A 22,848-nucleotide genomic window follows, 5' to 3' on the forward strand; every position below is an offset into this window, starting at 1 on the left:
GGGACATAGAGCTAATACGAATGGATTGACCCACAGGTATCTTTGTGGAGGCTCATTTTAAAAGGTATCCATCCTCATGATGGAAAAAGCATGGCAGCCAGGTCCTTTGTCCAGCCCACTTCATCTGCAGTCCCCCTACCTCCAAGTCTAGGTCTGGTGAATGAGCCTTGCCTTGAGGAACTATTATAGAGAATTAAGGCTCCTCAGCAAATTCCTAGATTGCCCATCCTCACCAGCTCCAGGTCAGGTACCACACCAAGAAGGGCAGGGGTGTCAGGAAGCACCTGCCTTTAAATTGTTGTTGTTGTTCACTTGCTAAGTGATGTCCAACTCTTTGCGACCCCATGGACTACAGCATGCCGGGCCTCTCTCCCTCACTGTCTCCCAGAGTTCGCCCAAGTTCATGTCCCTTGAATAGGTGATACCATCCAACCACCCATCCTCTGTTGCCCTCCTCTCCTTTTGTCTTCAGTCTTTCCCAGCATCAGGGTCTTTTCCAGTGAGTCAGTTGTTTGCATCAGGTGGCCAAAATATTGGAGCTTCAGCTTCAGCAGCAGCCCTTCCAATGAGTATTCAGTGTTGATTTCCCTTAGAGTTGACTGGTTTGATCTCCTTGTTGTCCAAGGGACTCTCAAGAGTCTTCTCCAGCACCACAATTCAAAAACATTAAATTGGCAGGCCCCTAGCAAGGACAGTCTCCTCAGATGGACTCTAACCCTTCGGTCTTGGGCTGATTTCTGGGTGGAGACTGTCTTGGATGAGGATCTGAGAGCGAGAGCGCGACTGCGCTCTCAGGATGGCTTGCAGCGGCGAGATGCGCCGTGGTCCCCATGCTGCTACTCAGCTGCCGGCCGCGAGGGGGCGCCGCAGAGCGCAGAGGCTATCGCGGAGCCCATGGCGTCCCCTTCTGGTCTGGCTTCTGCTCCTTCAACCCTGGCTCACGGAGGCCTCGGAGGATGGGTCGGCTATCCTTGCCTCCTCCAGCTCCCTCGGGAGGCGGCGCGAAGAACCGCAAGGTGGCCCAGCCACCCCCCAGAGGCGCTCCTGAAGTCCCCAAGTTGGTGGAGTTTAGCTTAGGTGACTCAGTGTTGGACGCCCGGAGGGGCGGGCTGAGGCGCCAGGGTGGGAGCTGCTGCTCCCCAGGAGCTTGGGAGGATTGGGGTCTGAATCAGCGCAGCCCTGCTGTGGAACCCAAGGCGGGGCGGGGCGGGGCGGGGGAGCGGTGGTGAGCCTCGTGTGCGGATCCAAGGCCTGCGGGTTTGGAAGCGCTGCCCTGGAGCCTAGGAGGACATGACCTTCTAGGCTGTGTCGGAGGCTCCCGGGAGTCAGGGCCTGTTTCTCAGAGGTTCTCCTTGCCACCCTGTCCTCACCCCAGCGTGCGGCCAAGTGTTCCTGAAAATCTTGGGAGGACACGACAGCGAGGAAGGGAAGTGGCCCTGGCAGGTGAGCCTGAGGGTCCGTAACAGACATGTGTGCGGAGCTTCCCTCGTCACAGAGAGGTGGGTGCTGACTGCAGGCCACTGTATTTTAAGGTGAGTAATGACAGTGGAGATGCCAGAGTCCTGCCCTCCTCAGACACCCTTTAGTTTCTATTGCCCTGCAAGTTGATAGAAAACCCAAACCAAACCAAAGCCCGCACAATCAAAATGGGAGAGATTCTGCATTTTGGTAGTCTTGTTACCAGGAATGCTAATTTGATGATCAAATCCAGTTGTAGCAAATCCATTTTGAGAGTCGTTAGGAGGGGTTTTTCGGGATAGGGGCATGGAGAGAGTGGTGAGGGAGGTTGGGGCCAGATTGGTAAACAGCTGATGTGTGTGGAAAGGCACAAAGGATGCTTCCCAGGGTCTCTATGGGGGACGTGTCCTCTTCCCACAGCCATTACCAGTACAGTGTAATGATGGGAGATCGGAAACTCCAGGGTACATTATTAGGGTTGGTGGTCCCTGTCAGTCACGTGGTCGTTCACCCTCAGTTCTCAGCAAGTGGAGCCGTTAAAAATGACCTTGCTCTTCTCTGGCTCCGCTACCCTGTAAATTTCACTGGCGTTATCCAACCTATATGCATCCCTGAGAAGACTTTCCGCGTGCAAGCTGGGACCAGGTGCTGGGTGACCGGATGGGGAAGGAAGCAAAAATTTGGTGAGACGGGGAGGAGGTAGTAACCTTGGGTAGAGGGGGGCAGCCTTATCCCTGGAGTAAGCAACAGCACTAAAGTGGTGGAGTGGGAGAGGCTACCACCTGGTGGGTGGGTAAGGGGGCAGCCAGGTTAATGGTTCCCAAATGGCTGGAGCCCAGAAATTGATTGAGATCTTTTGTTGCAACACAAATATTTGATGCCAGCCATTTATGAAAGGCACCAGTCCTGGGAACCGGAGCTGTCCTCTGAAGAAAAAATACATGGGCGAAGTCTCCTGCAGATTTGTGGGGAAGTGTGCCTGACTGGGTTGGGGGTATTTTTAGGTTCCTTGGGGATAGAACCGGATGCTCTGGAGTTCTCTCCAGGGTTAACTCTTCAGGGTGTGATGAGTTGTCTGCCAGTCAGAGCTGTCTGTTGCTGGAAGTACTTGCCTTGGTGCGTAGGGAACTTCCTGTCCTTGGGCATCTTGGCAGAGCCAGAAGACCCCTGTTGCTGAGGCTATAGGGCCTCTTACCTCTGGAAAGAGCCTGGATTGGTGCTTTTGGGTGTTCCTTGTCTGAGCATCTGTGATTCTGCTTTAAAGTAAAGGCACTTTGCTGATATATGCGATGCCTTTCATGATTACTATTGATACGCAGAGTGGCAGATGCTTGGTTATCATTTCTCACAATGGTCAGGCTTGCCTCTTCCTGTCCTGATCTGTGTGGCCTGCAGTGCTGTGCTGCGCTTCTTGGTCCTGTCCAGGCAGGCCTGTAGGCTGGGAGTTTGTTTTCTCCATGTGGGCAATGGTGCTGAGCCCCAGGCAGGACCTGGGCTCATGGAGGGGTGGAGGGGATCTGAAGCACATTGTCATCAGTTCTTGGTAACCGATTGCACTTGAAGATGGGAGTGAGGGAGAGCTTGAAGAGGACTCTGAGTTTCTGACTGAGCTGGTTGGTGGGGGGCACCAGAGCAGTTTTGGAAAAGGATGTGCAGTGTTTGCATGAGCTGGGATGAGTATGTGGGATGTCTTGAGAGTGTAGCTTAATATATGGAGTCAGCTGGCTGTATGGTCAGGAGCTCTAGAGAAACTTAGGCTAGGTGTACGGATTAAGGGGCTCAGTGCAGGGGTCGTATTTGAAGTGTTTAACAACCACTGTAGTGTAGGAGGGCTTCCCTGGTGGCTCAGTGGTAGAGAATCTGTGTGCAGTGCAGCAGCTGCAGGAGACCTGAGTTCGATTCCTGGGTTAGGAAGATCCCTTGGAGGAAAGCATGGCAACCCACCCCAGTATTCTTGCCTGGAGAGTCTCATGGACAGAGGAGCCTGGCGGGCTCGAAGAGCTGGACATGACTAAAGCAACTTAGCACACATGCACGTAGTATAGGAAATGCCAGTCATAATATCTTCAGAGGATACTAAAATTTTCCAATTGACTTTTCAGTTCTCAGTTCTTATCATCACAGAAATCTGGGCCTGGGAGATGTCTGGGGAAGGCTCACAGATGCCCGTCTCTCAGTGTCTTGCTGTGCAGTCAGCCTGCCCTGATGTGCGTGCTCTTCCAGTCCTGAAGTTTGATTTCTTTCTCTTTTTCAGGGAGATTCTGGGGGCCCTCTGGTCTGTCGGTACAGTACCACATGGGTCCAGGTAGGGATTGTGAGCTGGGGCGTTGGCTGTGGTCGTAACAATACGCCTGGAGTTTACACAGAAACTGCTGTCTACGCTAAGTGGCTAGATGCAGTGGTGAACAAGGCTGCCTCTTTGTATCCAGTGGTGCTCCTCCTGTTGCTGTGTGTGGTGTTGCCCCTGGGTCTCCTGGTGACCCTGTGATCACCCTGGTCCACACTCCCCCCTGTTTCTGAGTCTCACACCTAGCCCTGCCTCTGATCTCCCACTCCTATTTTAGTGCCAATTCCTGAATTCCATTTGGTATCCACTGATCTTGTGGAGATTCACATGACAGAGAGCTGGCAGCAAGAAGCCCTGGAAGTTTCCCTGCCTCATCCATGTCTACCCCTTGGCCGTGCTCTGCTTGCCAGGAAGGAGTGGGTGAAAACATCCCAGCTGGATGGACAGCGATCTGCCAGGTGGACATGATGCTTCATCCACATCATGGGGAACATCTGGCAAAGAAGAGACATCGTCACTGGTGAAGCAGTGTTAGATCTGACACTTTTATCAAACTGGTCTGTGTGGTGATTGTTGGGAGAGAGCGAGGAGGCCCTGCCATGTCTGCATGCGATTCAGTTATCTGGGTTTGGAAAAGGTCCCCTGCTCCCCAGCGTAGATCCACCTGTGAGTATCTGCCTCTGCCACACAAGCCCTCCGGGGGCAACCCAGTCTTGGAACCCCCTTCCCAGGGCTCCAGTGGCCACATCCAGGCTCACCCCAAGTTGTGTTGAAGTATTACAGAGTGTGGAGACTTCTGACGTCAACCCAATAAATGTTTGGAGAGTCGTGTGTGTGTTCTGCATCTCTACTGGTCTGGGGTCACTGAAGAGAACTTATCTCACATTTAGCTTAGAAAAGTATTCATGGTCTTTTAAAGCCCTGGAGTGAAGTGATGTGATGTGATGTGAGTGGACAGATGGCTTTAGCAGTTGGGTCCTGCTTCTGTGTCCCTCATAGCTATTAGCATCTCTGCAGGGACCTTTGCAGGTGAATTTGCTAGCCACTGCATCTGGGAAGGAGGGAGTGAGAGAGAAGCCTGGAAGCCAAAGAGGGGTCAGGGCGTTGTGCCTAAACATCACTCCACTTTTCTGTGTGATCCTGTTGCTCCCCTTCTAGGTATATGGAGCCTGGAGCACCAGACTGCCTTGGCCAGGCTATGGAGAACAGCACTGAGACTCAGGGAGGGGACAGTTTGGGTCGCTTACTGGTGGTTCAGACGGTAAAGAATCTGGCCACAATGCAGGAGACCTGGGTTTGATCCCTGGTTCAGGAAGATCCCCTGGAGAAGGAAATGGCCACCCACTCCAGTGTTCTTGCCTGGGGAATTCCTTGGGCAGTGGAGCCTGGTGGGCTGCACTCCATGGGTCGCAAAGCGTTGGACACGACTGAGCGACCAACACCATGCATGGTGTGTTTCTACTGGCCCGTTTCCCTCACTGCCATGTGGTCCCAGATTACCTCTCTGTCATTGTACAGAGCACTTCTCTGTTTCTTGATTTCTTTCATGAAAGCTTGAGTTTGCCTTCTTTTAGGAGAGGCTTGTGCATTTTGCATATGGGGAGAAGGTGCATATGAATAGTTAGGTGAATAAAAAAGTCAACTTGATGGTCTTATGGCTTCTTTCAGACACTTCCTTCTGGGCATATATGGTGTCAGGATAAAGAATACATTTCCAACCTTCCCACCTGTCTTAAGTTTGGTAATAAGTTCTGGTCAATAAAATGTAAGTAGTGATGTTGAGTATGAATTTTGGAAGGTATTAAAGATACCTTTTAAAGAAAGAGAACAAGCCCTTTGTCACTTTCTTCTTTGCTGGCTAGAGTATATTCATGGTGACTAGAGCTTGAGCAGCAATCTTGGAACATGAGGAACATGTTAAGGGTATAGAACAGAAATTCAGAAGGCACTTGAGTCTCTGGAACGTATAGAGCTGCCGTCACATCTCTTTATGCAAAAGAGAGAAATGAACTTCTCTCTTAATTGAGCCACCATCACCTTCAGTTTCAGTTCCTCATAGAAAAATCTCACTTTAACTAATTCAGTTGGTATTATAGCTTTATTTCTGGATTGTTATGAATAGAAGCTTTTAAAATCATTTATTATTTAGACTAAATTATTTTTATTCCTACTTTGCTATGTGCCATTGCTTCCTTCTCTCAGTTCAGTTCATTTGCTCAGTTGTGTCCGACTCTTTGTGACCCCATGAAGCGCAGCACGCCAGGCCTTCCTGTCCATCACCAACTCCCGGAGTCCACCCAAACCCATGTCCATTGAGTCGATGATGCCATCCAACCATCTCATCCCCTGTCGTCCCCTTTTCCTCCTGCCCTCAATCTTTCCCAGCATCAGGGTCTTTTCCAATGAATCAGCTTTTCACATCAGGTGGATCTCCTTGCAGTCCAAGGGACTCTCAGGAATCTTCTCCAACACCACAGTTCAAAAGCATCAATTCTTCTGCACTCCTTCTCTAGTCATATTTAAAATTGATAAGGTTAGAAGTTTATGTTGATGAATGACTATTATCTCAATGTATTTCTCTGTTATTATTTTCTTTATTGAGGTATAATTTATATATAGTAAAATGCACATATTGCAGTGTACTCTTTTATGAGTTTTAACAAATACGTACCCATGTTAACATCACCAAAATCATGATGGAGAACATCTCCATCGATCCAGATGCTGCTTTATATTCCTTTCTATCATCCCCTCCCAGAGATAACCTTTGTTCTGTTTACTGTCACATTAGAGTTGCAGGTTATTGTATCTCACATTAATGGAACCATACAGTCTGTTCTTTTGGGTCTGCCTTCCACATACTGTTTTTGTCTTTTTTTCTTCCAGTTTTATTGACATATAATTGACATATAGCACTGTATAAGTTTGAGGCATACAGCCTAATGATTTGACTTACATATGTCATGAAATGATTACCATATTAAGTTTGGTGAGCAGCCATCATCTCATAAACACAAAATTAAAGAAATAGAAATACACTTTTCCTTGTGAGAACTCTTATGATTTGTTCTCTTTCCAGCTTTCGTATGTAACATATGATATTGTTAATTATACTAATCATGTTGTACATTACATCCCTAGAATTTATTTATCTTATAACTGGAAGTTTGTACCTTTTGACTGCCTTCATTTAATTCCACATACTGTTTTTGAGATTAATCCATGTTCTCATGTGTATCATCAGTTGATTCCTTTTTATTGCTAAATAGTTACCCATTACATGAGTTTTCACAGTTCATTAATTCTCTTGTTGATGGACATTTGGGATGTTTCTAGTTAGGGGCTATTATGAATAAAGGTACTGATAAACACACAGGTACAAAACTTTTTGTGCATATATGCTTTTGCTTCTTTTGGGAATAAACATAGGAGTGGAATTGCTTGTTCATAGAATAGATGTATGGTTAACTTTATTAGAAAATTCCAGAGTTTTCCAAATTATTTGTAAAGAGGCTGAAGTTGAACAGTTCTGTGAAGACCTACAAGACCTTCTAGAACTAACACCAAAAAAAGATGTCCTTTTCATCATAGGGGATTGGAATGCCAAAGTAGGAAGTTAAGAGATACCTGGAGTAATAGGCAACTTTGGCTTTGGAGTACAAAATTAAGCAGGGCAAAGGCTAACAGAGTTTTGCGAAGAGAATGCATTGGTCATAGCAAACACCCTCTTCCAACAACACAAGAGATGACTCTACACATGGACATCATCAGATGGTCAATAGCAAAATCAGATTGATTATATTCTTTGTAGCCAAAGATGGAGAAGCTCTCTACAGTCAGCAAAAACAAGACCAGGAGCTGACTGTGGCTCAGATCATGAATTCCTTATTGCCAAATTCAGACTCAAATTGAAGAAAGTAGGGAAAACCACTAGACCATTCAGGTATGACCTAAATCAAATCCTTTACAACTGTACAGTGAAAGTGACAAATATATTTAAGGGACTAGATCTGATAGAGTGCCTGAAGACCTATGGATGGAGGTTCATAACATTGTACAGGAGGCCATGATCAAGACCATCTGCAAGAAAAAGAAATGCAAAAAGGCAAAATGGTTATCTGAGGAGGGCTTACAAATAGCTGAGAAAAGAAGAGTAATGAAAGGCAAAGGAGAAAAAGAAAGATATACCCATTTAAATGAAGAGTTCCAAAGAACATCAAGGAGAGATAAGAAAGCCTTCCTCAGTGATCAGTGCAAAGAAATAGAGGAAAACAATAGAATGGGAAAGACTAGAGATCTCTTCAGAAAAATTAGAGATACCAAGGGAATATTTCATGCAAAGATGGGCACCATAAAGGAGAGAAATGGTATGAACCTAACAGAAGCAGAAGATAGTCAGAAGAGGTGGCAAGAATACACAGAAGAACTGTACAAAAAAGGTCTTCATGACCCAGATAACCACAATGGTGTGATCACTCACCTAGAGCAGGATATCCTGGAGTGTGAAGTCAAGTGGGCCTTTGGAAGCATCACTACGAACAAAGCTAGTGGAGGTGATGGAATACAAGTTGAACTATTTCAAATCCTGAAAGATGATGCTGTGAAAATGCTTTATTCAATATGCCAGCAAATTTGGAAAACTCAGCAGTGGCCACAGGACTGGAAAAGGTCAGTTCATTCCAATCCCAAAGAAAGGAAATGCCAAAGAATTTTCAAACTACCGCACAACTGTATTCATTTCACACACTAGCAAAGTAATGCTGAAAATTCTCCAAGCTAGGCTTCAACAGTACGTGAACTGAGAACTTCCAGATGTTCTAGCTAGATTTAGAAAAGGCAGAGGAACCAGAGATCAAATTGCCAACATCCATTGGAATATAGAAAAAGCAAGAGAATTCCAGAAAAACATCTGCTTCATTGACTACACCAATGCCTTTGACTGTGTGGATCACAACAAACTGTTACAAGTCTTAGAAAGATGGGAATACCAGACCACCTTACCTGTCTCCTGAGAAATCTATATGCAGGTCAAGAAGTAACAGTTAGAACTGAACATGGAACGATGGACTGGTTCCCGATTCGGAAAAGAGTATGTCAAGGCTATATATTGTCATTCTGCTTACTTAACTTCTATGCAGAGTACATCATGCAAAATTCCAGGTTGGATGAAGCACAAGCTGGAATCAAGATTACCAGGAGAAATATCAATAACCTCAGATACACAGATGACAACACCCTTATGGCAGAAAGTGAAGAAGAACTAAAGAGCTTCTAGATGAAAGTGAAAGAGGAGAGTGAAAAAGCTGGCTTAAAACTCAACATTCAAAAAACCAAGATTATGGAATTCGGTCCCATCACTTCATGGCAAATAGATGGGAAAACAGTGGAAACAGTGATAGATTTTATTTTCTTGGGCTCCAAAATCACTGCAGATGGTGACTGCAGCCATGAAATTAAAAGACGCTTGCTCCTTGGAAGAAAAGCTATGACCAACCTAGACAGCATATTAAAAAGCAGAGACATTTCTTTGCTGACAAAGGTCTGTCTAGTCAAAGCTATGGTTTTTCCAGTAGTCATGCATGGATGTGAGAGTTGGCTCATAAAGAAAGCTGAGCACCAAAAAATTGATGCTTTTGAACTATGGTGTTGGAGAAGACTCTTGAGAGTCCCTTGGACTGCAAGAAGATGAAAGCAATCAATCCTAAAGGAAATCAGTCCTGAATATTCATTGGAAGGACTGATGCTAAAGCTGGAACTCCAGTAATTTGGCCACCTGATGCAAAGAAGTGACTCACTTGAAAAGATCCTGATGCTGGGAAAGATCCTGAAGGCAGGAGGAGAAGGACGACAGAGGATGAGATGGTTGGATGGCATCACTGACTCAATGGACACGAGATTGAGCAAACTCCAGGAGTTGATGATGGACAGGAAGGCCTGGCGTGCTGCAGTCCATGGGGTCTCAAAGAGTCAGACACGACTGAGCGACTGAACTGAACTGACGCTCCTATTAGCAGTAAATGGTGGTTCTGCCTGGTCCATATCCTTCCTCCTCAGGACCTGGTGAAGACTGCCAGTTCTAACAGGTAGGAAGTGGTCTCTCACTGAGGTTTTAATTTGCATTTCCCTGTAACTAATGATATTGAGCGCGTTTTCCTGTATTATTGCTCATATGTGTATCTTCTTTTGTGAATCAACTTTCTAATTCTTTTGCTCATTTTAAATCAAGAGACTTATCTTTTTATTGTTGGTTCCTAAGTCTGTGGCTTGCTTTTTTTCACTTTTTAACTTGTGGTTGCAAAGATTTTTCTTCTATTTTTTCTCCCTAAGCTTTATAATTTTAGCTTTTACATTGAAGTCTGAGGTTTATTAAATTTGGGGATGCAGTGTGAGATAGGGAACAAGGTTTTATTTTCTCTAATGTTTATCCAATACCAGTACCATTTGTTGAAAATACATTTATTTTCACATTGATTTGCATTGGTGCTTTATCAAAAATTAATTGACAGTATATCAGATCAGATCAGTCAATCAGTCGTGTCCGACTCTTTGCGACCCCATGCATTGCAGCACACCAGGCCTCCCTGTCCATCACCAACTCCCGGACTTTAATGAGACTCACATCCATCGAGTCAGTGATGCCATCCAGCCATCTCATCCTCTGTTGTCCCCTTCTCCTCTTGCTCCCAATCCCTCCCAGCATCAGAATCTTTTCCAATGAGTCAACTCTTCGCATGAGCTGGCCAAAGTACTGGAGTTTCAGCTTTAGCATCAGTCCTTCCAAAGAAATCCCTGGGCTGATCTCCTTCAGAATGGACTGGTTGGATCTCCTTGCAGTCCAAGGGACTCTCAAGAGTCTTCCCCAACACCACAGTTCAAAAGCATCAATTCTTCGGTGCTCAGCCTTCTTCACAGTCCAACTCTCACATCCATACATGACCACAGTAAAAACCATAGCCTTGACTAGACGAACCTTTGTTGGCAAAGTAATGTCTCTGCTTTTGAATATGCTATCTAGGTTTGTCATAACTTTCCTTCCAAGGAGTAAGCGTCTTTTAATTTCATGGCTGCAGTCACTATCTGTAGTGATTTCGGAGCCCAGAAAAATAAAGTCTGACACTATTTCCACTGTTTCCCCATCTATTTCCCATGAAGTGATGGGACCAGATGCCATGATCTTCATTTTCTGAATGTTGAGCTTTAAGCCAACTTTTTCACTCTCCACTTTCACTTTCATCAAGAGGCTTTTTAGTTCCTCTTCACTTTCTGCCATAAGGGTGGTGTCATCTGCATATCTGAGGTTATTGATATTTCTCCTGGCAATCTTGATTCCAGCTTGTGTTTCTTCCAGTCCAGCGTTTCTCATGATGTATTCTGCATATAAGTTAAATAAACAGGGTGACAATATACAGCCTTGATGTACTCCTTTTCCTATTTGGAGCCAGTCTGTTGTTCCATGTCCAGTTATAACTGTTGCTTCCTGACCTGCATACAAATTTCTCAAGAGGCAGGTCAGGTGGTTTGGTATTCCCATCTCTTTCAGAATTTTCCACAGTTTATTGTGATCCACACAGTCAAAGGCTTTGGCATAGTCAATAAACCAGAAATAGATGCTTCTCTGGAACTCTCGCTTTTTCCATGATCCAGCGGATGTTGGCAATTTGATCTCTGGTTCCTCTGCATTTTCTAAAACCAGGTTGAACATCAGGAAGTTCACGGTTCACATATTGCTGAAGCCTGGCTTGGAGAATTTTGAGCATTACTTTACTAGCGTGTGAGATGAGTGCAATTGTGTGGTAGTTTGAGCATTCTTTGGCATTGCCTTTCTTTGGGATTGGAATGAAAACTGACCTTTTCCAGTCCTGTGGCCACTGCTGAGTTTTCCAAATTTGCTGGCATATTGAGTGCAGCACTTTCACAGCATCATCTTTCAGGATATATGTGCACCTATTTTGGGACTCTGTTCAATTCCTTATCTATTTGTATATTCTTATGCTAACTTCACAGTGTCCTAGTTACTATAGCTTTGTAGTTAGTCTTGAAATTTGGTAGTGTGATATTTCCAAATTTGAAAAAATTTCATGTTTTTCAAGCCTGAGCTTTTGTTGTACAAATTGAAAAGTTGATTCTAAAATATATGTGGAAAAGCAAAGGGCCTAGAATAACCAAAATAAAGAACTACAGGATAGTCAAGACTTAATATATAGGCATAGTAATCAAGACAATGTGGTATTGGCATAAGGGCAGATATATAGATCAAGGGAATATAATCGAGAGTTAAGAAATAGATCCACATTTATATGGCCAGTTGATTTTAACAAAGGTGCAAAGATAACTCACCTGGAGATAGGATAGTTTTATTTTTACAAATGATGCTGGAACAATGGGACATTCCTATACAAAATAAATACAAAATAAAGCACCTCAATCCTTACCTTGAAGTATATAGAAAAAATAACTCAAAATGGATTATAGAACTAAATGTAAGAAACTTGGAAGAAGAATCTCTGTGACCCTTGAGTAGGCAAAGATTCTTTATATAGGGCGGGAAAAGCATGAACCATTTAGGAAAAAAAAAAAAGATTGGATTTCATCAAAATGAAAACCTTCTATTCTTTCAAAGACACTTAAGAAAATGAAAATAAAAGCCACAGACTAGAATAAAGAAGCAACAATGTGTAGTCAAAGACTTGCGAATGTTCACAGCATCTTTATTCATAATAGCTCAAATCCGGAAACAACTCAAATGTCTGTCAACAGATAAACGATAGTCACTAAAATACTACTTGGCAATAAAAGAGAATAAAGGGCTGTTATATACAGGAACATGAATGAAATTCAAAAACATTATGTTGACTGAATGAAGTCAGACCTGGAAAAGTGCAGTATTCTGATTCCACTTATGTGAAGACCAAACAAGCAAAACAGGTAAGCTGCAGTTGCCTGTGATGGATTTGAAGAGGGCACACAGACCCTCTCTGGGGTTTTGACAGGTTCTATATCTCTTTTTACGGTTACTTATTTACTTAGTATTTTTTTGGCTGCACTGGGTCTTCATTGCTGCAAGCAGGCTTTCTTTAGTTGTGGTGAGGTCTTCCCTGGTGGCTCAGAGGGTAAAGTGTCTGCCTGCAATGCAGGAGACCTGGGTTCGATCCCTGGGTCAGGAAGATCTCCTGGAGAAGGAAATGGCAACCCACTCCAGTACTCTTGCCTGGAAAATCCCATGGACAAGAGAAGCCTGGTAGACTACAGCCCATGGTATTGCAAAGAGTCGGACACGACTGAGTGACTTCACTCACTTCTCTTGTTGCAGAGCTTGGGCTCTAGGCACGCTGGCTTCATTAGTTTTGGCTCAAGGGCTCTAAATCACAGGCTTAGTAGTTGTGGTGCATGGGCTTAGTTGCCTTGTGGTATGTGGAATCTTCCCAGACCAGGGATCAAACCCGTGTACCCATTGGCAGGCAGATTCTTAACCATCAGGGAACTCCAAAATGTTCTATATCTTGATTGAGATGGTGGTTACAGGGTCCCATATATTCATTAAAACATTAAATCATGCATTTAAGATCTGTGTATTTCACTTTATGAAACTTTTACCTCCAGCTTTTAACAAAAATAGGGCTATGTGGCATTCTAATTAGCCCCAATATTCATTCTCTTCTCCTTTCGTAACAGTAGATGTCTTATGCAATGACCTGATGCCTTAGGTAATTCTCATAAGGTACCTGAAAATTTTTAACAAGTTGCTCTGTAGGGAAAAAAAGTCCTGATCTGTAACATTTGCACATTTCTGTGATAGAAATACTTCCATCCAGGCTGATTTCAAACTATTCAGTTCAGTTAAGTTAAGTCTCAGTCGTGTCCAACTCTTTGCGACCCCATGAATTGCAGCACGCCAGGCCTCCCTGTCCATCACGGACTCCTGGAGTTTACCCAAACTCATGTCCATCGAGTCAGTAATGCCATCCAGCCATCTCATCCTCTGTCGTCCCCTTCTCCTCCTGCTCCCAATCCCTCCCAGCATCAGGGTCTTTTCCAATGAGTCAACTCTTTGCATGAGGTGGCCAAAGTATTGGAGTTTCAGCTTCAACATCAGTCCTTCCAATGAACACCCAGGACTGATCTCCTTTAGGATGGACTGGTTGGATCTCCTTGCAGTCCAAGGGACTCTGAAGAGTCTTCTCCAACACCACAGTTCAAAAGCATCAATTCTTCGGTGCTCAGCTTTCTTCACAGTCCAACTCTCACATCCATACACGACCACTGGAAAAACCATAGCCTTGAGTAGATGAACCTTTGTTGGCAAAGTAATGTCTCTGCTTTTTTAATATGCTATCTAGGTTGGTCATAACTTTCCTTCCAAGGAGTAAGCATCTTTTAATTTCATGGCTTCAGTCACCATCTGCAGTGATTTTGGAGCCCCCCAAAATAAAGTCTGACACTGTTTCCACTGTTTCCCCATCTATTTCCCAGGAAGTGATGGGACCAGATGCCATGATCTTAGTTTTCTGAATGTTGAGCTTTAAGCCAACTTTTTCACTCTCCTCTTTCACTTTCATCAAGAGGCTTTTTAGTTCCTCTTCACTTTCTGCCATAAGGGTGGTGTCATCTGCATATCTGAGGTTATTGATATTTCTTCTGGCAATCTTAATTCCAGCTTGTGCTTCTTCCAGCCCAGCGATTCTCATGATGTACTCTGCATATAAGTTAAATAACATGACATTATTGAGTCTGGAGTTGGGAAGAGATGTGCACCATTATACAGAATTTCTACCATACAGCTACAGTAGACATAACCCCAAGAGCACAGGTAAATACAGTAAAATAATGCAAAAGTGATGGCTTTTGATTATTTATTACCTTTGTTTTTAATGTAATTTCTTTAACTGTAGGCTTTATACTTTAATTTTCAATAATAATAGTAATTTTAAACAACTAGCTCACAAAATTGCTGCAAATTAACTACTGGCTCTCATGAACTGGTACAAGCCAGCTCCAGCACCCACTGGATCATTTCTCTAGAAGCAAATTCTGAGACAGGGATTCATGTTCAAACACTTAAGAGGGTTATTTTCAGGGGAAACCTGTATGAGTGTGAAGGAAGCAGGATAGGTAAGGGGAAAAAGTTTAGTAAGAAAGTGATGATAGGTGAAGTCTATGCTTAGCATAATTCTGGGATCTGTGTTATACTAGAGAATTCTTCCAGTCTTAAGGCACAGGGCTGGGCTTTTGTGCCCTAGTACCACTAAATCACTGGGCACACTGGAAGCCAGGGTGACTGGAAGGATCAGAAGTAGGAATGCAACTCCTGTCACCTCCTGTAATGAGACTCCATGTTCCCAAAGGTAAACCTCCTGAGAATGATGCAGGTGTGAGTTCTTAGTAGCTGTAACCAGAGCAGTTTGGGGATGGGTACACCAAACTGGTAAAATGGATCCTGAGTGATCTGGGTGGTCACCCACTTAAAAATTACCTTTGTCAGCTTCCCTTGAAGCCTAGGGGGACCATGTATCTAATTTATGTTTCATTAGCAATGGCAACCCACTCCAGTACTCTTGCCTGGAAAATCCCATGGATGGAGGAGCCTGGTGGGCTGCAGTGCATGGGGTTGCTAAGAGTCGGACACGACTGAGCGACTTCACTTTCACTTTTCACTTTCATGCATTGGAGAAGGAAATGGCAACCCACTCCAGTGTTCTTGCTTGGAGAACCCCAAGGACGGGGGAGCCTGGTGGGCTGCTGTCTATGGGGTCGCACAGAGTCGAACATGACTGAAGCGACTTAGCAGCAGCAGCAGCAGACGTAAATAGAAGTAATGTATGCTGTTGGGGGGATGTGCCTTTCAAAGGGACATGTGCGGGGAGCTGGCGGGAGGCACTCCGCCCATGGCAAAGGTCATGAGGAAGGAGGCTCGACATACACAAAGGCGGGATCGAGCCTCAGGAGTCCCCCTGGAAATTCTCGAGCATCTACCCCCATAACCAGAGCCTGCCTACTTTACTACTTTGTGCTCTCACCTACACCTCTGACTTTACGGGGGGCTGTCCCCCACCACCTCTTTTGGAGAAGGAGTTAACTTAGAGCTCCAGTTAATAACAATTCCTGGGCGTGATAGGAGTGTTTCAACCTACAAACTCCTTTGAAGGTTCTCTAGCCTGCCTGACAGGCTTGTCCGGCCACATGTGATTGCTCACAGCCTCCCAACCGTGAGAGGCATGAGATGCTTTAAACCTTCTAAAAACAGGTTCTTTAGAGAAGTTAGAAAACTATTAGTATAAGTATAGTGAGCTGATTAGAAATTGTATTGGTGAAGGGTTTTTCATTTGTTGAGCCAATGTTTACTGCTAAGTCTCCACATCCCCTGCCCTTATACACATTAATGAATATATAGAAGAAATAAGTATTAACCTTTGATATTAATCACGTTGGACCTTAGGCTAAGTAAATTCTTTCTTTAACTAAAACCCACTACACCCTCACCCTATAGGAATGTAACTTTATTTGGGTGGCATCTGTTTCAAAAATAATCACCCCTGAAGAAATAAGTGTTCTGGTTGACTGACCACTGTCACAAGGAGAGGGTCATAAATTGTCAGCAGGCCCCCCTGGCCAGAAGATGATGTAACACCCCTAAGACCTCTGTATACATTTGTGTGAAGCACCTGACTTTAATAAAAGTCAGGACTGCTGTCCCCGCGTGACTTTTGTATAATATCTCAGTGTATAAAAACAGACTCTGGAAAATAAAGAATTGGGATCAGTTCCTCGAAATACTGGTCTCCCCATGTCTCTCTCTCTCTCAAACTCTGGCTGAGTCTCCGTCTGGAGCGCGGAGCCCGCCATGCTTACTAATTATGCCTGGGCTTCTAAAATCCAACCAGGGAGGCCTCAGTGTGTCCTCTCCTTCAGGAGAATGGAAGGATGCCTGCGGCCTACATAAGTGGTGCAAGCTTCTTGTCTTGAAGTTTTATTGGTTTCCCGCGTAAACCAAGCTACTCAGCCTCTTTTCTCCACTGAATTTTCCTGCTGAGCTATCCTCATTCTATTACTCTTTATATCTCTAATTAATATTTAATTAAAGCCAGTGTATTTGCCGACGCCATCCCCGCTTCGAATACCCTGGATCAGCCGGGGCTGGACCTCGGCAGACATGGGCAGACTTTCTTGGCTCTTTCCCCTTCCCAAAGTGGAAGATGAGAAAGATGGAGGTGCCATCTTGGATGCAGAGGTGTATGTCCATTTTAAGGGTGGCAGAAACTGACCTGGGTTGCCTATAGGTGGAAGGGTATGAGAGAAGTTAACTTTGTTTTTTTTTGCCACTGTATCTTTGGATATCTCTGTTACCACATTTTAGCCTGTACCTTAACAAATAAAGCGAGCAAAGAAGAAATAACAGATATCTAAAATCATGACTGTGTAAACAATTTATAATTTTTAGTTTTTTTTTTTAAAGCAAGACAGGACTAACCAAAACAGAATGAGAGAATGTTCAAGAAGAGCAAAGAGAACATGTTCATTACAGAAAAAATATAATTATTTGTACATAACCTGGTTGTCAGTATAGAAACCCACCAAAATCTACAAACTTTCCAAACTGATAAAGTAATTTGATAGCATTATTAAATAAAAGAATAACATAAAAATGCATTTCTGAAAGATGTGCATGACTTTATGGGAACATTTATGAAATTTTATTGAAAGATGTGAAGGAAGATCTAAATAGGAGAGATACCCCAAGTTCATGAATAGGAAAGGGTAATACCATGAATATGGCAGTTCTCCCCAAAATGGTCTTTCGATTTAATGCAATTCAAATAGAATGTTCAACAGTTTAAATAATTGTCGAACTTATTTTAAAACTTGTATGGAGTACCAAGAGTAGCCAAAACCCTAATGAAGAAGTTGAGGTAGGAGAATGCATTCTCTCATATGTTGATGCGCAAAACCTCTGGAGGTCAAGAAACCATAGTACTGGCACAGAGATAGGTAAATTGAACGATGGAAAGACTAGAGAGGCCAGAAACAGACTCAGTATCTATGGACATGTATATATATATATAAAAGAAGTGACACTGTTGATGAATTCGGGCATAGTAGGCCATTCAATACATAGTGTTAGGAGACATGGTTAAGTAGAAAAAAATAAAACTGAATTCCTGTCTCATGCTATGTATTTAATAACTACATGGATCAAAGACTAAACATGAGAAACAAAAGTTTAAAACTTTTAGAAGAAAATATAGGACAGTACCTTTAAAACCCCAGGGTGTGGAAGGCTTTTAAAAATAAGACCCCAAAAGCATAGATGATAAAGAAAAAGATGGTTACTTCTGACTGCATTATAGTTAAATAACTTTTGTTCATCAAAACATGTAATCAAGTGAAAAGACAAATCATGATTATGAATGATAATTGAAATACACATTACTAACAAAGGATTCAGTTCAGTCACTCAGTTGTGTCTGACTCTTTGAGACCCCATGGAGTGCAGCACGCCAGACTTCCCTTTCCATCACCATCTCCTGGAGCTTGCTCAAACTCATGTCCATCGAGTTGGTGATGCCATCCAACCATTTCATCCTCTGTTGTCATTTTCTCCTTCTGCCTTCAATCTTTACCAGCATCAGGGTCTTTTCCAATGAGTCAGTTCTTCGCATCAGGTGGCTGAAGTATTGGAGCTTCATCTTCAGCATCAGTCCTTCCAATGAATATTCAGGACTTATTTCCTTTAGGATGGACTGGTTGGATCTCCTTGCAGTGCAAGGGACTCTCAAGAGTCTTCTCCAACACCAACACTCCAACAAAAGATTAGGACGCATATAAAAAAACTAAACAGAAAGTACTTTAAAATCAGCTCAAATGTAAAACCGAGTAGATGTTATGAGCAAACATTTTATAGAAGGAAGGCACAGATGACAAGTAAGGATATGAAAATACACTGAACTTCAGAAGTCTATCTTTCACGTCTAATGGATCTTTTGAAACTATGCATAATTTTGTAAATCATTGAAAAATATTGGTTCACTTTGTTGTATAGAATTCCCAAATGTTGACACATTTCATTACATAATAAAAAAAATCACACTCATGTTACCACTACTGTTGTCAGAAAAGTATTTAATTATTGGAAATGTGTTGAACCCATGATAGCAAATATAAATTTTCCGAAACTTTTCACCTCTAAGCTCAAATCTTATCATTGGCAACAAATACTGTCACTTGTTTTCTTAAAAGTTGCAGACTCTTTAAAAAAACTTTATTCTTGATCATATGTCTGCCAAATATGCAAGTCTAAATTACCACAATTTATTAGTCACTCTTTTAAGTAAAACTGATGTCCCATGATAAAAGCTGATAATTCAGCTTAACAGATATACAGTTTGCTTGAGTGAACATCCTACTTTTTTTTTTTCCAGAGCTTTATTGATGGGTAATTTACATAAAATGCAATTCATATATTTTAAGTGAACAATTAAATGTGTTTTGACATATATAAAAACTCTGAAACAGTCTCCACCATTCAGATAATGGAAATAATCCATTATTTTTAAACATTTCATCTTGGACCTCTTTGCTGTTTGGTGTATTTCTGCTCTTTGGATTTATTTTTTTTTAATTTATTGTTTTTTTTCAGGTTTCTGAAAACTTTTATTGAGGCATAATTTACATATCATAAAATTTAATCACTTTTAGTGTACAATTCAATGATTTTTTTCCATTTATTTATTTTATTTTTTAACTTTACAATATTGTATTGATTTTGCCATATATCAACATGAATCCACCACAGGTATACACGTGTTCCCCATCCTGAACCCTTCTCCCTCCTCCCGCCCCGTACCATCCCTCTGGGTTGTCCCAGTGCACCAGCCCCAAGCATCCAGTATCGTGCATCGAACCTGGACTGGCAACTCGTTTCATGTATGATATTATACATGTTTCAATGCCATTCTCCCAAATCATCCCACCCTCTCCCTCTCCCAAAGAGTCCAAAAGACTTCTTTATACAGCAGAAGTGCTTTGTGCATAATTGTCATTTCATCACCCCAAATCTTAAATAAATGTGGACCAAAAGGTCACTACTTAATAAAATTAATCATTTTTACTTCCCCATCAAGGACATTTGAAAAGTGAATCTGGATTGATTGATTTCAGGAGTGGGATGTCACCCTTAACATTATGTGGCAATATGTAAAACTCTTACCTTGCTGAGGACTCATTCTGTGTCTTTCTCTCCCTGGCTAGCTTTGGAAAAGCAAGCTGCCCTGAGTCCCACAACAGCAGAAAACAAATTCAGGCAACAACCAACTGAGCTTGGAAGGAAACTCCTCTCCAGTCGAGTCTCCCGGTGGATGAGAACCTGGCCCTGGCTGACACCTTGACTGCAGCCTTACAGAAGGCCCAGGTAAACTGTGCCTGGACGTCTGGCCCACAGGAACTGTAAGATTGTAAATGTGTAGTAAATGTGTTTTAAGCCACTGAATTTGTATTTGTTACAGAACAGAGAAAACTAATACAGAGGCCACTCCAGTATTTGATCCATCCTCTAACTTCTATATAATGAAGTTTATGACTGTTCCAGTGATCCTTTAACCATGCACCTACTTGGCACCTTCCTGATCAAAAAGCAGGCCCCTGTATGTCAGGTGATGTTACTCAGGATTCCATGATGGCAAGTTACATGTTTCTTGAGTCCACTGAGAGTGGTGTCAGCAAAGGCATTATCAGCAGGCAATGCTGGCTATATAAAGAATGTACATGTGTATACGTACCTACTCAATGAGGTTCTAGTGCCACAGCTGTCTCTTTTCAGCTGGCACTAAGATTTTGAGCCCATCTGTGACCCAGGCCCAGGTTTTTTCTTCTTTCATCAACTGGTCATAGGATCCTGCCGATCAGGCTATGGGTGTGAACTGACGGAGAAGCTTCAGTTCAATACAGATAAGTGCCATGATGGGGGATGGTGGTGTCTATGCCTTTTCTTTGCACAGCTTACTTGTGTCTTCAGGACCTGCCATGATCTAATCCCAAATATATGGCTTCCAATGAGTGATGAATTTGCTTTTTCCAACTGAGTTTATGACTTAGTTTGGCTAAATATTCACCTTATGATAGGAGGCACTGGTTTCTTAGTCACATAATGTCCTGTGGTCTGGTATTTAGTTTCTTTTTAGGATTCAGTAGTGTGCCAGAAGTTGCTTTTCAAAGAATATAGTTTCTTTGCAGCAGAGAGTGTGGTCTTGCTTCAGAACTGTAGGGATCTATACAGTGACTCTCTAATTAGGACATAGCAAAGACTTCTTACAAGCATTTTAATTCACCACAGCAAACTCTAGCACGATAGGATTTGCCAGGTCATACAGACCAATACTTTGGCCACTTGATGTGAAGAACTGACTCACTGGAAAAGATCCTGATGCTGGGCAAGATTGAAGACAGGAGGAGAAGGGGACGACAGAGGATGAGATGGTTGGATGGCATCACCGACTCAATGGACATGAGTTTGAGCAAACTCCGGGAGTTGGTGATGGACTGGGAAGCCTTGCGTCCATAGGGTCGCAAAGAGTCGGACATGACTGAGCGACTGAACTGATAGACCAAATGGGGCTTCCAAGGTGGTGCTGGTAGTAAAGAACCCTCTTGCCAATGCAGGAGACATAAGAGATGTGGATTTGATCCCTGGGTTGGGAAAATCCCCTGAAGGAGGGCATGGCAACGCACTCCATTATTCTTGCCCGGAGAATCCCATGGCCAGAGGAGCCTGGCAGGCTGCAGTCCCTCAGCTCACAAAGAGTCAGACACAACTGAAGTGACTGAGCACAGCACAGCACGACGTGGCTGTTTTTATCACAGTCTGACTTTGCCTCTCTCTTTTTTAAAAAAACTATTGAGTTCTCTTCCTAGTGATTTAAAAGAATTATTTCATTTCTTTATTTTCGGCTGTCTGAGCAGTCTCCGTTGCCGTGCGGGCTTTTCTCTAGCTGTGGCGAGCAGGAGCCACTCTCTAGTCCCAGTGCATAGGTTTTCCATTGCAGCGGCTTCTCTGGTCGCAGGGTGTGGGCTCTACGACTCGCAGACTTTAGTAGTTACCGCATGTGGGCTCAGCAGTTGCAGCTTCCAGGCTCCAGAGCACAGACTCAGTAGTTGAGACACACATCTTGGTTACTCACGTCATGTGAGATCTTCCCAGATCAGGGATCAATCCCATGTCTCCTGCATGGGCAGGCAGACTCTACCACTGAGTCACTAAGGAAGCCCCTGATTTTGTCTCTTGACAGGAGGAGCTGCAAAGCATTGTGGCCACTTTTATATATGCAATCTAGGTTAATCTTCTTTTCTCCAGAGTTTTAAATTTTATCACATTCTTTTTGCCATGTAAGGTAATATAGTCACAAGTTCCAGTGATTAGAATGGGAATTTCTCTGGGAAGCCATTATTCTATTACAAGGTTGTTTCCAGATGTTGGCTACCATGAATTTAGCCACTATAAACATTTGTCAAAGTATTTGTGTGTTTGTGCCTGTACGAGTGTGTACGTAAATCTTTATTTCACTGGGATAAACGCCCAGGAGTGCAATTACTGAGTCATATGGTAATTGCACATTCTGTTTTATAAGAAACTGCCGATCTGTTTCCCAAAGTGGCTGTAATATTTTACATTCCTATCACGGTGTATGAGTGGTCCAGCATATCTGCATCTGTGTCAGTATTTGGTGTTGTCACAATTTTCAAAGTTTAGCCAGTCTATTAGATGTGTAGTGATATCTCACTGTGATTTTAATTTGCATTTTACCAATGGTTCTTTTCATGTGGATGTTGATTTTTAAAAAGATATCAGTATCATGCCTAACTCAGTATTGCTAACGTTCAGTGCAGCGTTTATATTGAGGAATTTAAATTTTTACTGCCAACAAGAAGGGGAGGGAAATGCCAGGAAAGGCCTAATCCAGCCCTACAGGGAGTGATGGACGCATCTCTGTGCGGCAGTGGCGTGGCTGTCACTCTCTGTGGCCAGGGACCTTGGCCAGGGGATGTCAGGCATCTGGGAGTCACTTATTAATGAGTCCGCTCAGAGCCGGGGAAGAGAAAGGACCCGCCTGAGTCAC

General features: G+C 43.3%; 1 protein-coding gene across 1 annotated transcript; it reads left to right on the top strand.

The window, feature by feature from the left end:
• The first annotated feature begins 796 nt into the window (after positions 1-796).
• Positions 797-6,061, top strand: PRSS42P (serine protease 42). The gene is given in 5 exon segments (XM_044933769.1): positions 797-966; positions 968-1,077; positions 1,376-1,532; positions 1,879-2,157; positions 3,694-6,061. Coding segments are annotated over 5 exon segments (969 nt in total). The 3' UTR covers positions 3,947-6,061.
• Positions 6,062-22,848: the final 16,787 nt, after the last annotated feature.

The sequence above is a fragment of the Bubalus bubalis genome, chromosome 21, assembly GCF_019923935.1.
Source record: "Bubalus bubalis isolate 160015118507 breed Murrah chromosome 21, NDDB_SH_1, whole genome shotgun sequence".
Taxonomy (NCBI): Eukaryota; Metazoa; Chordata; class Mammalia; order Artiodactyla; family Bovidae; genus Bubalus; species Bubalus bubalis.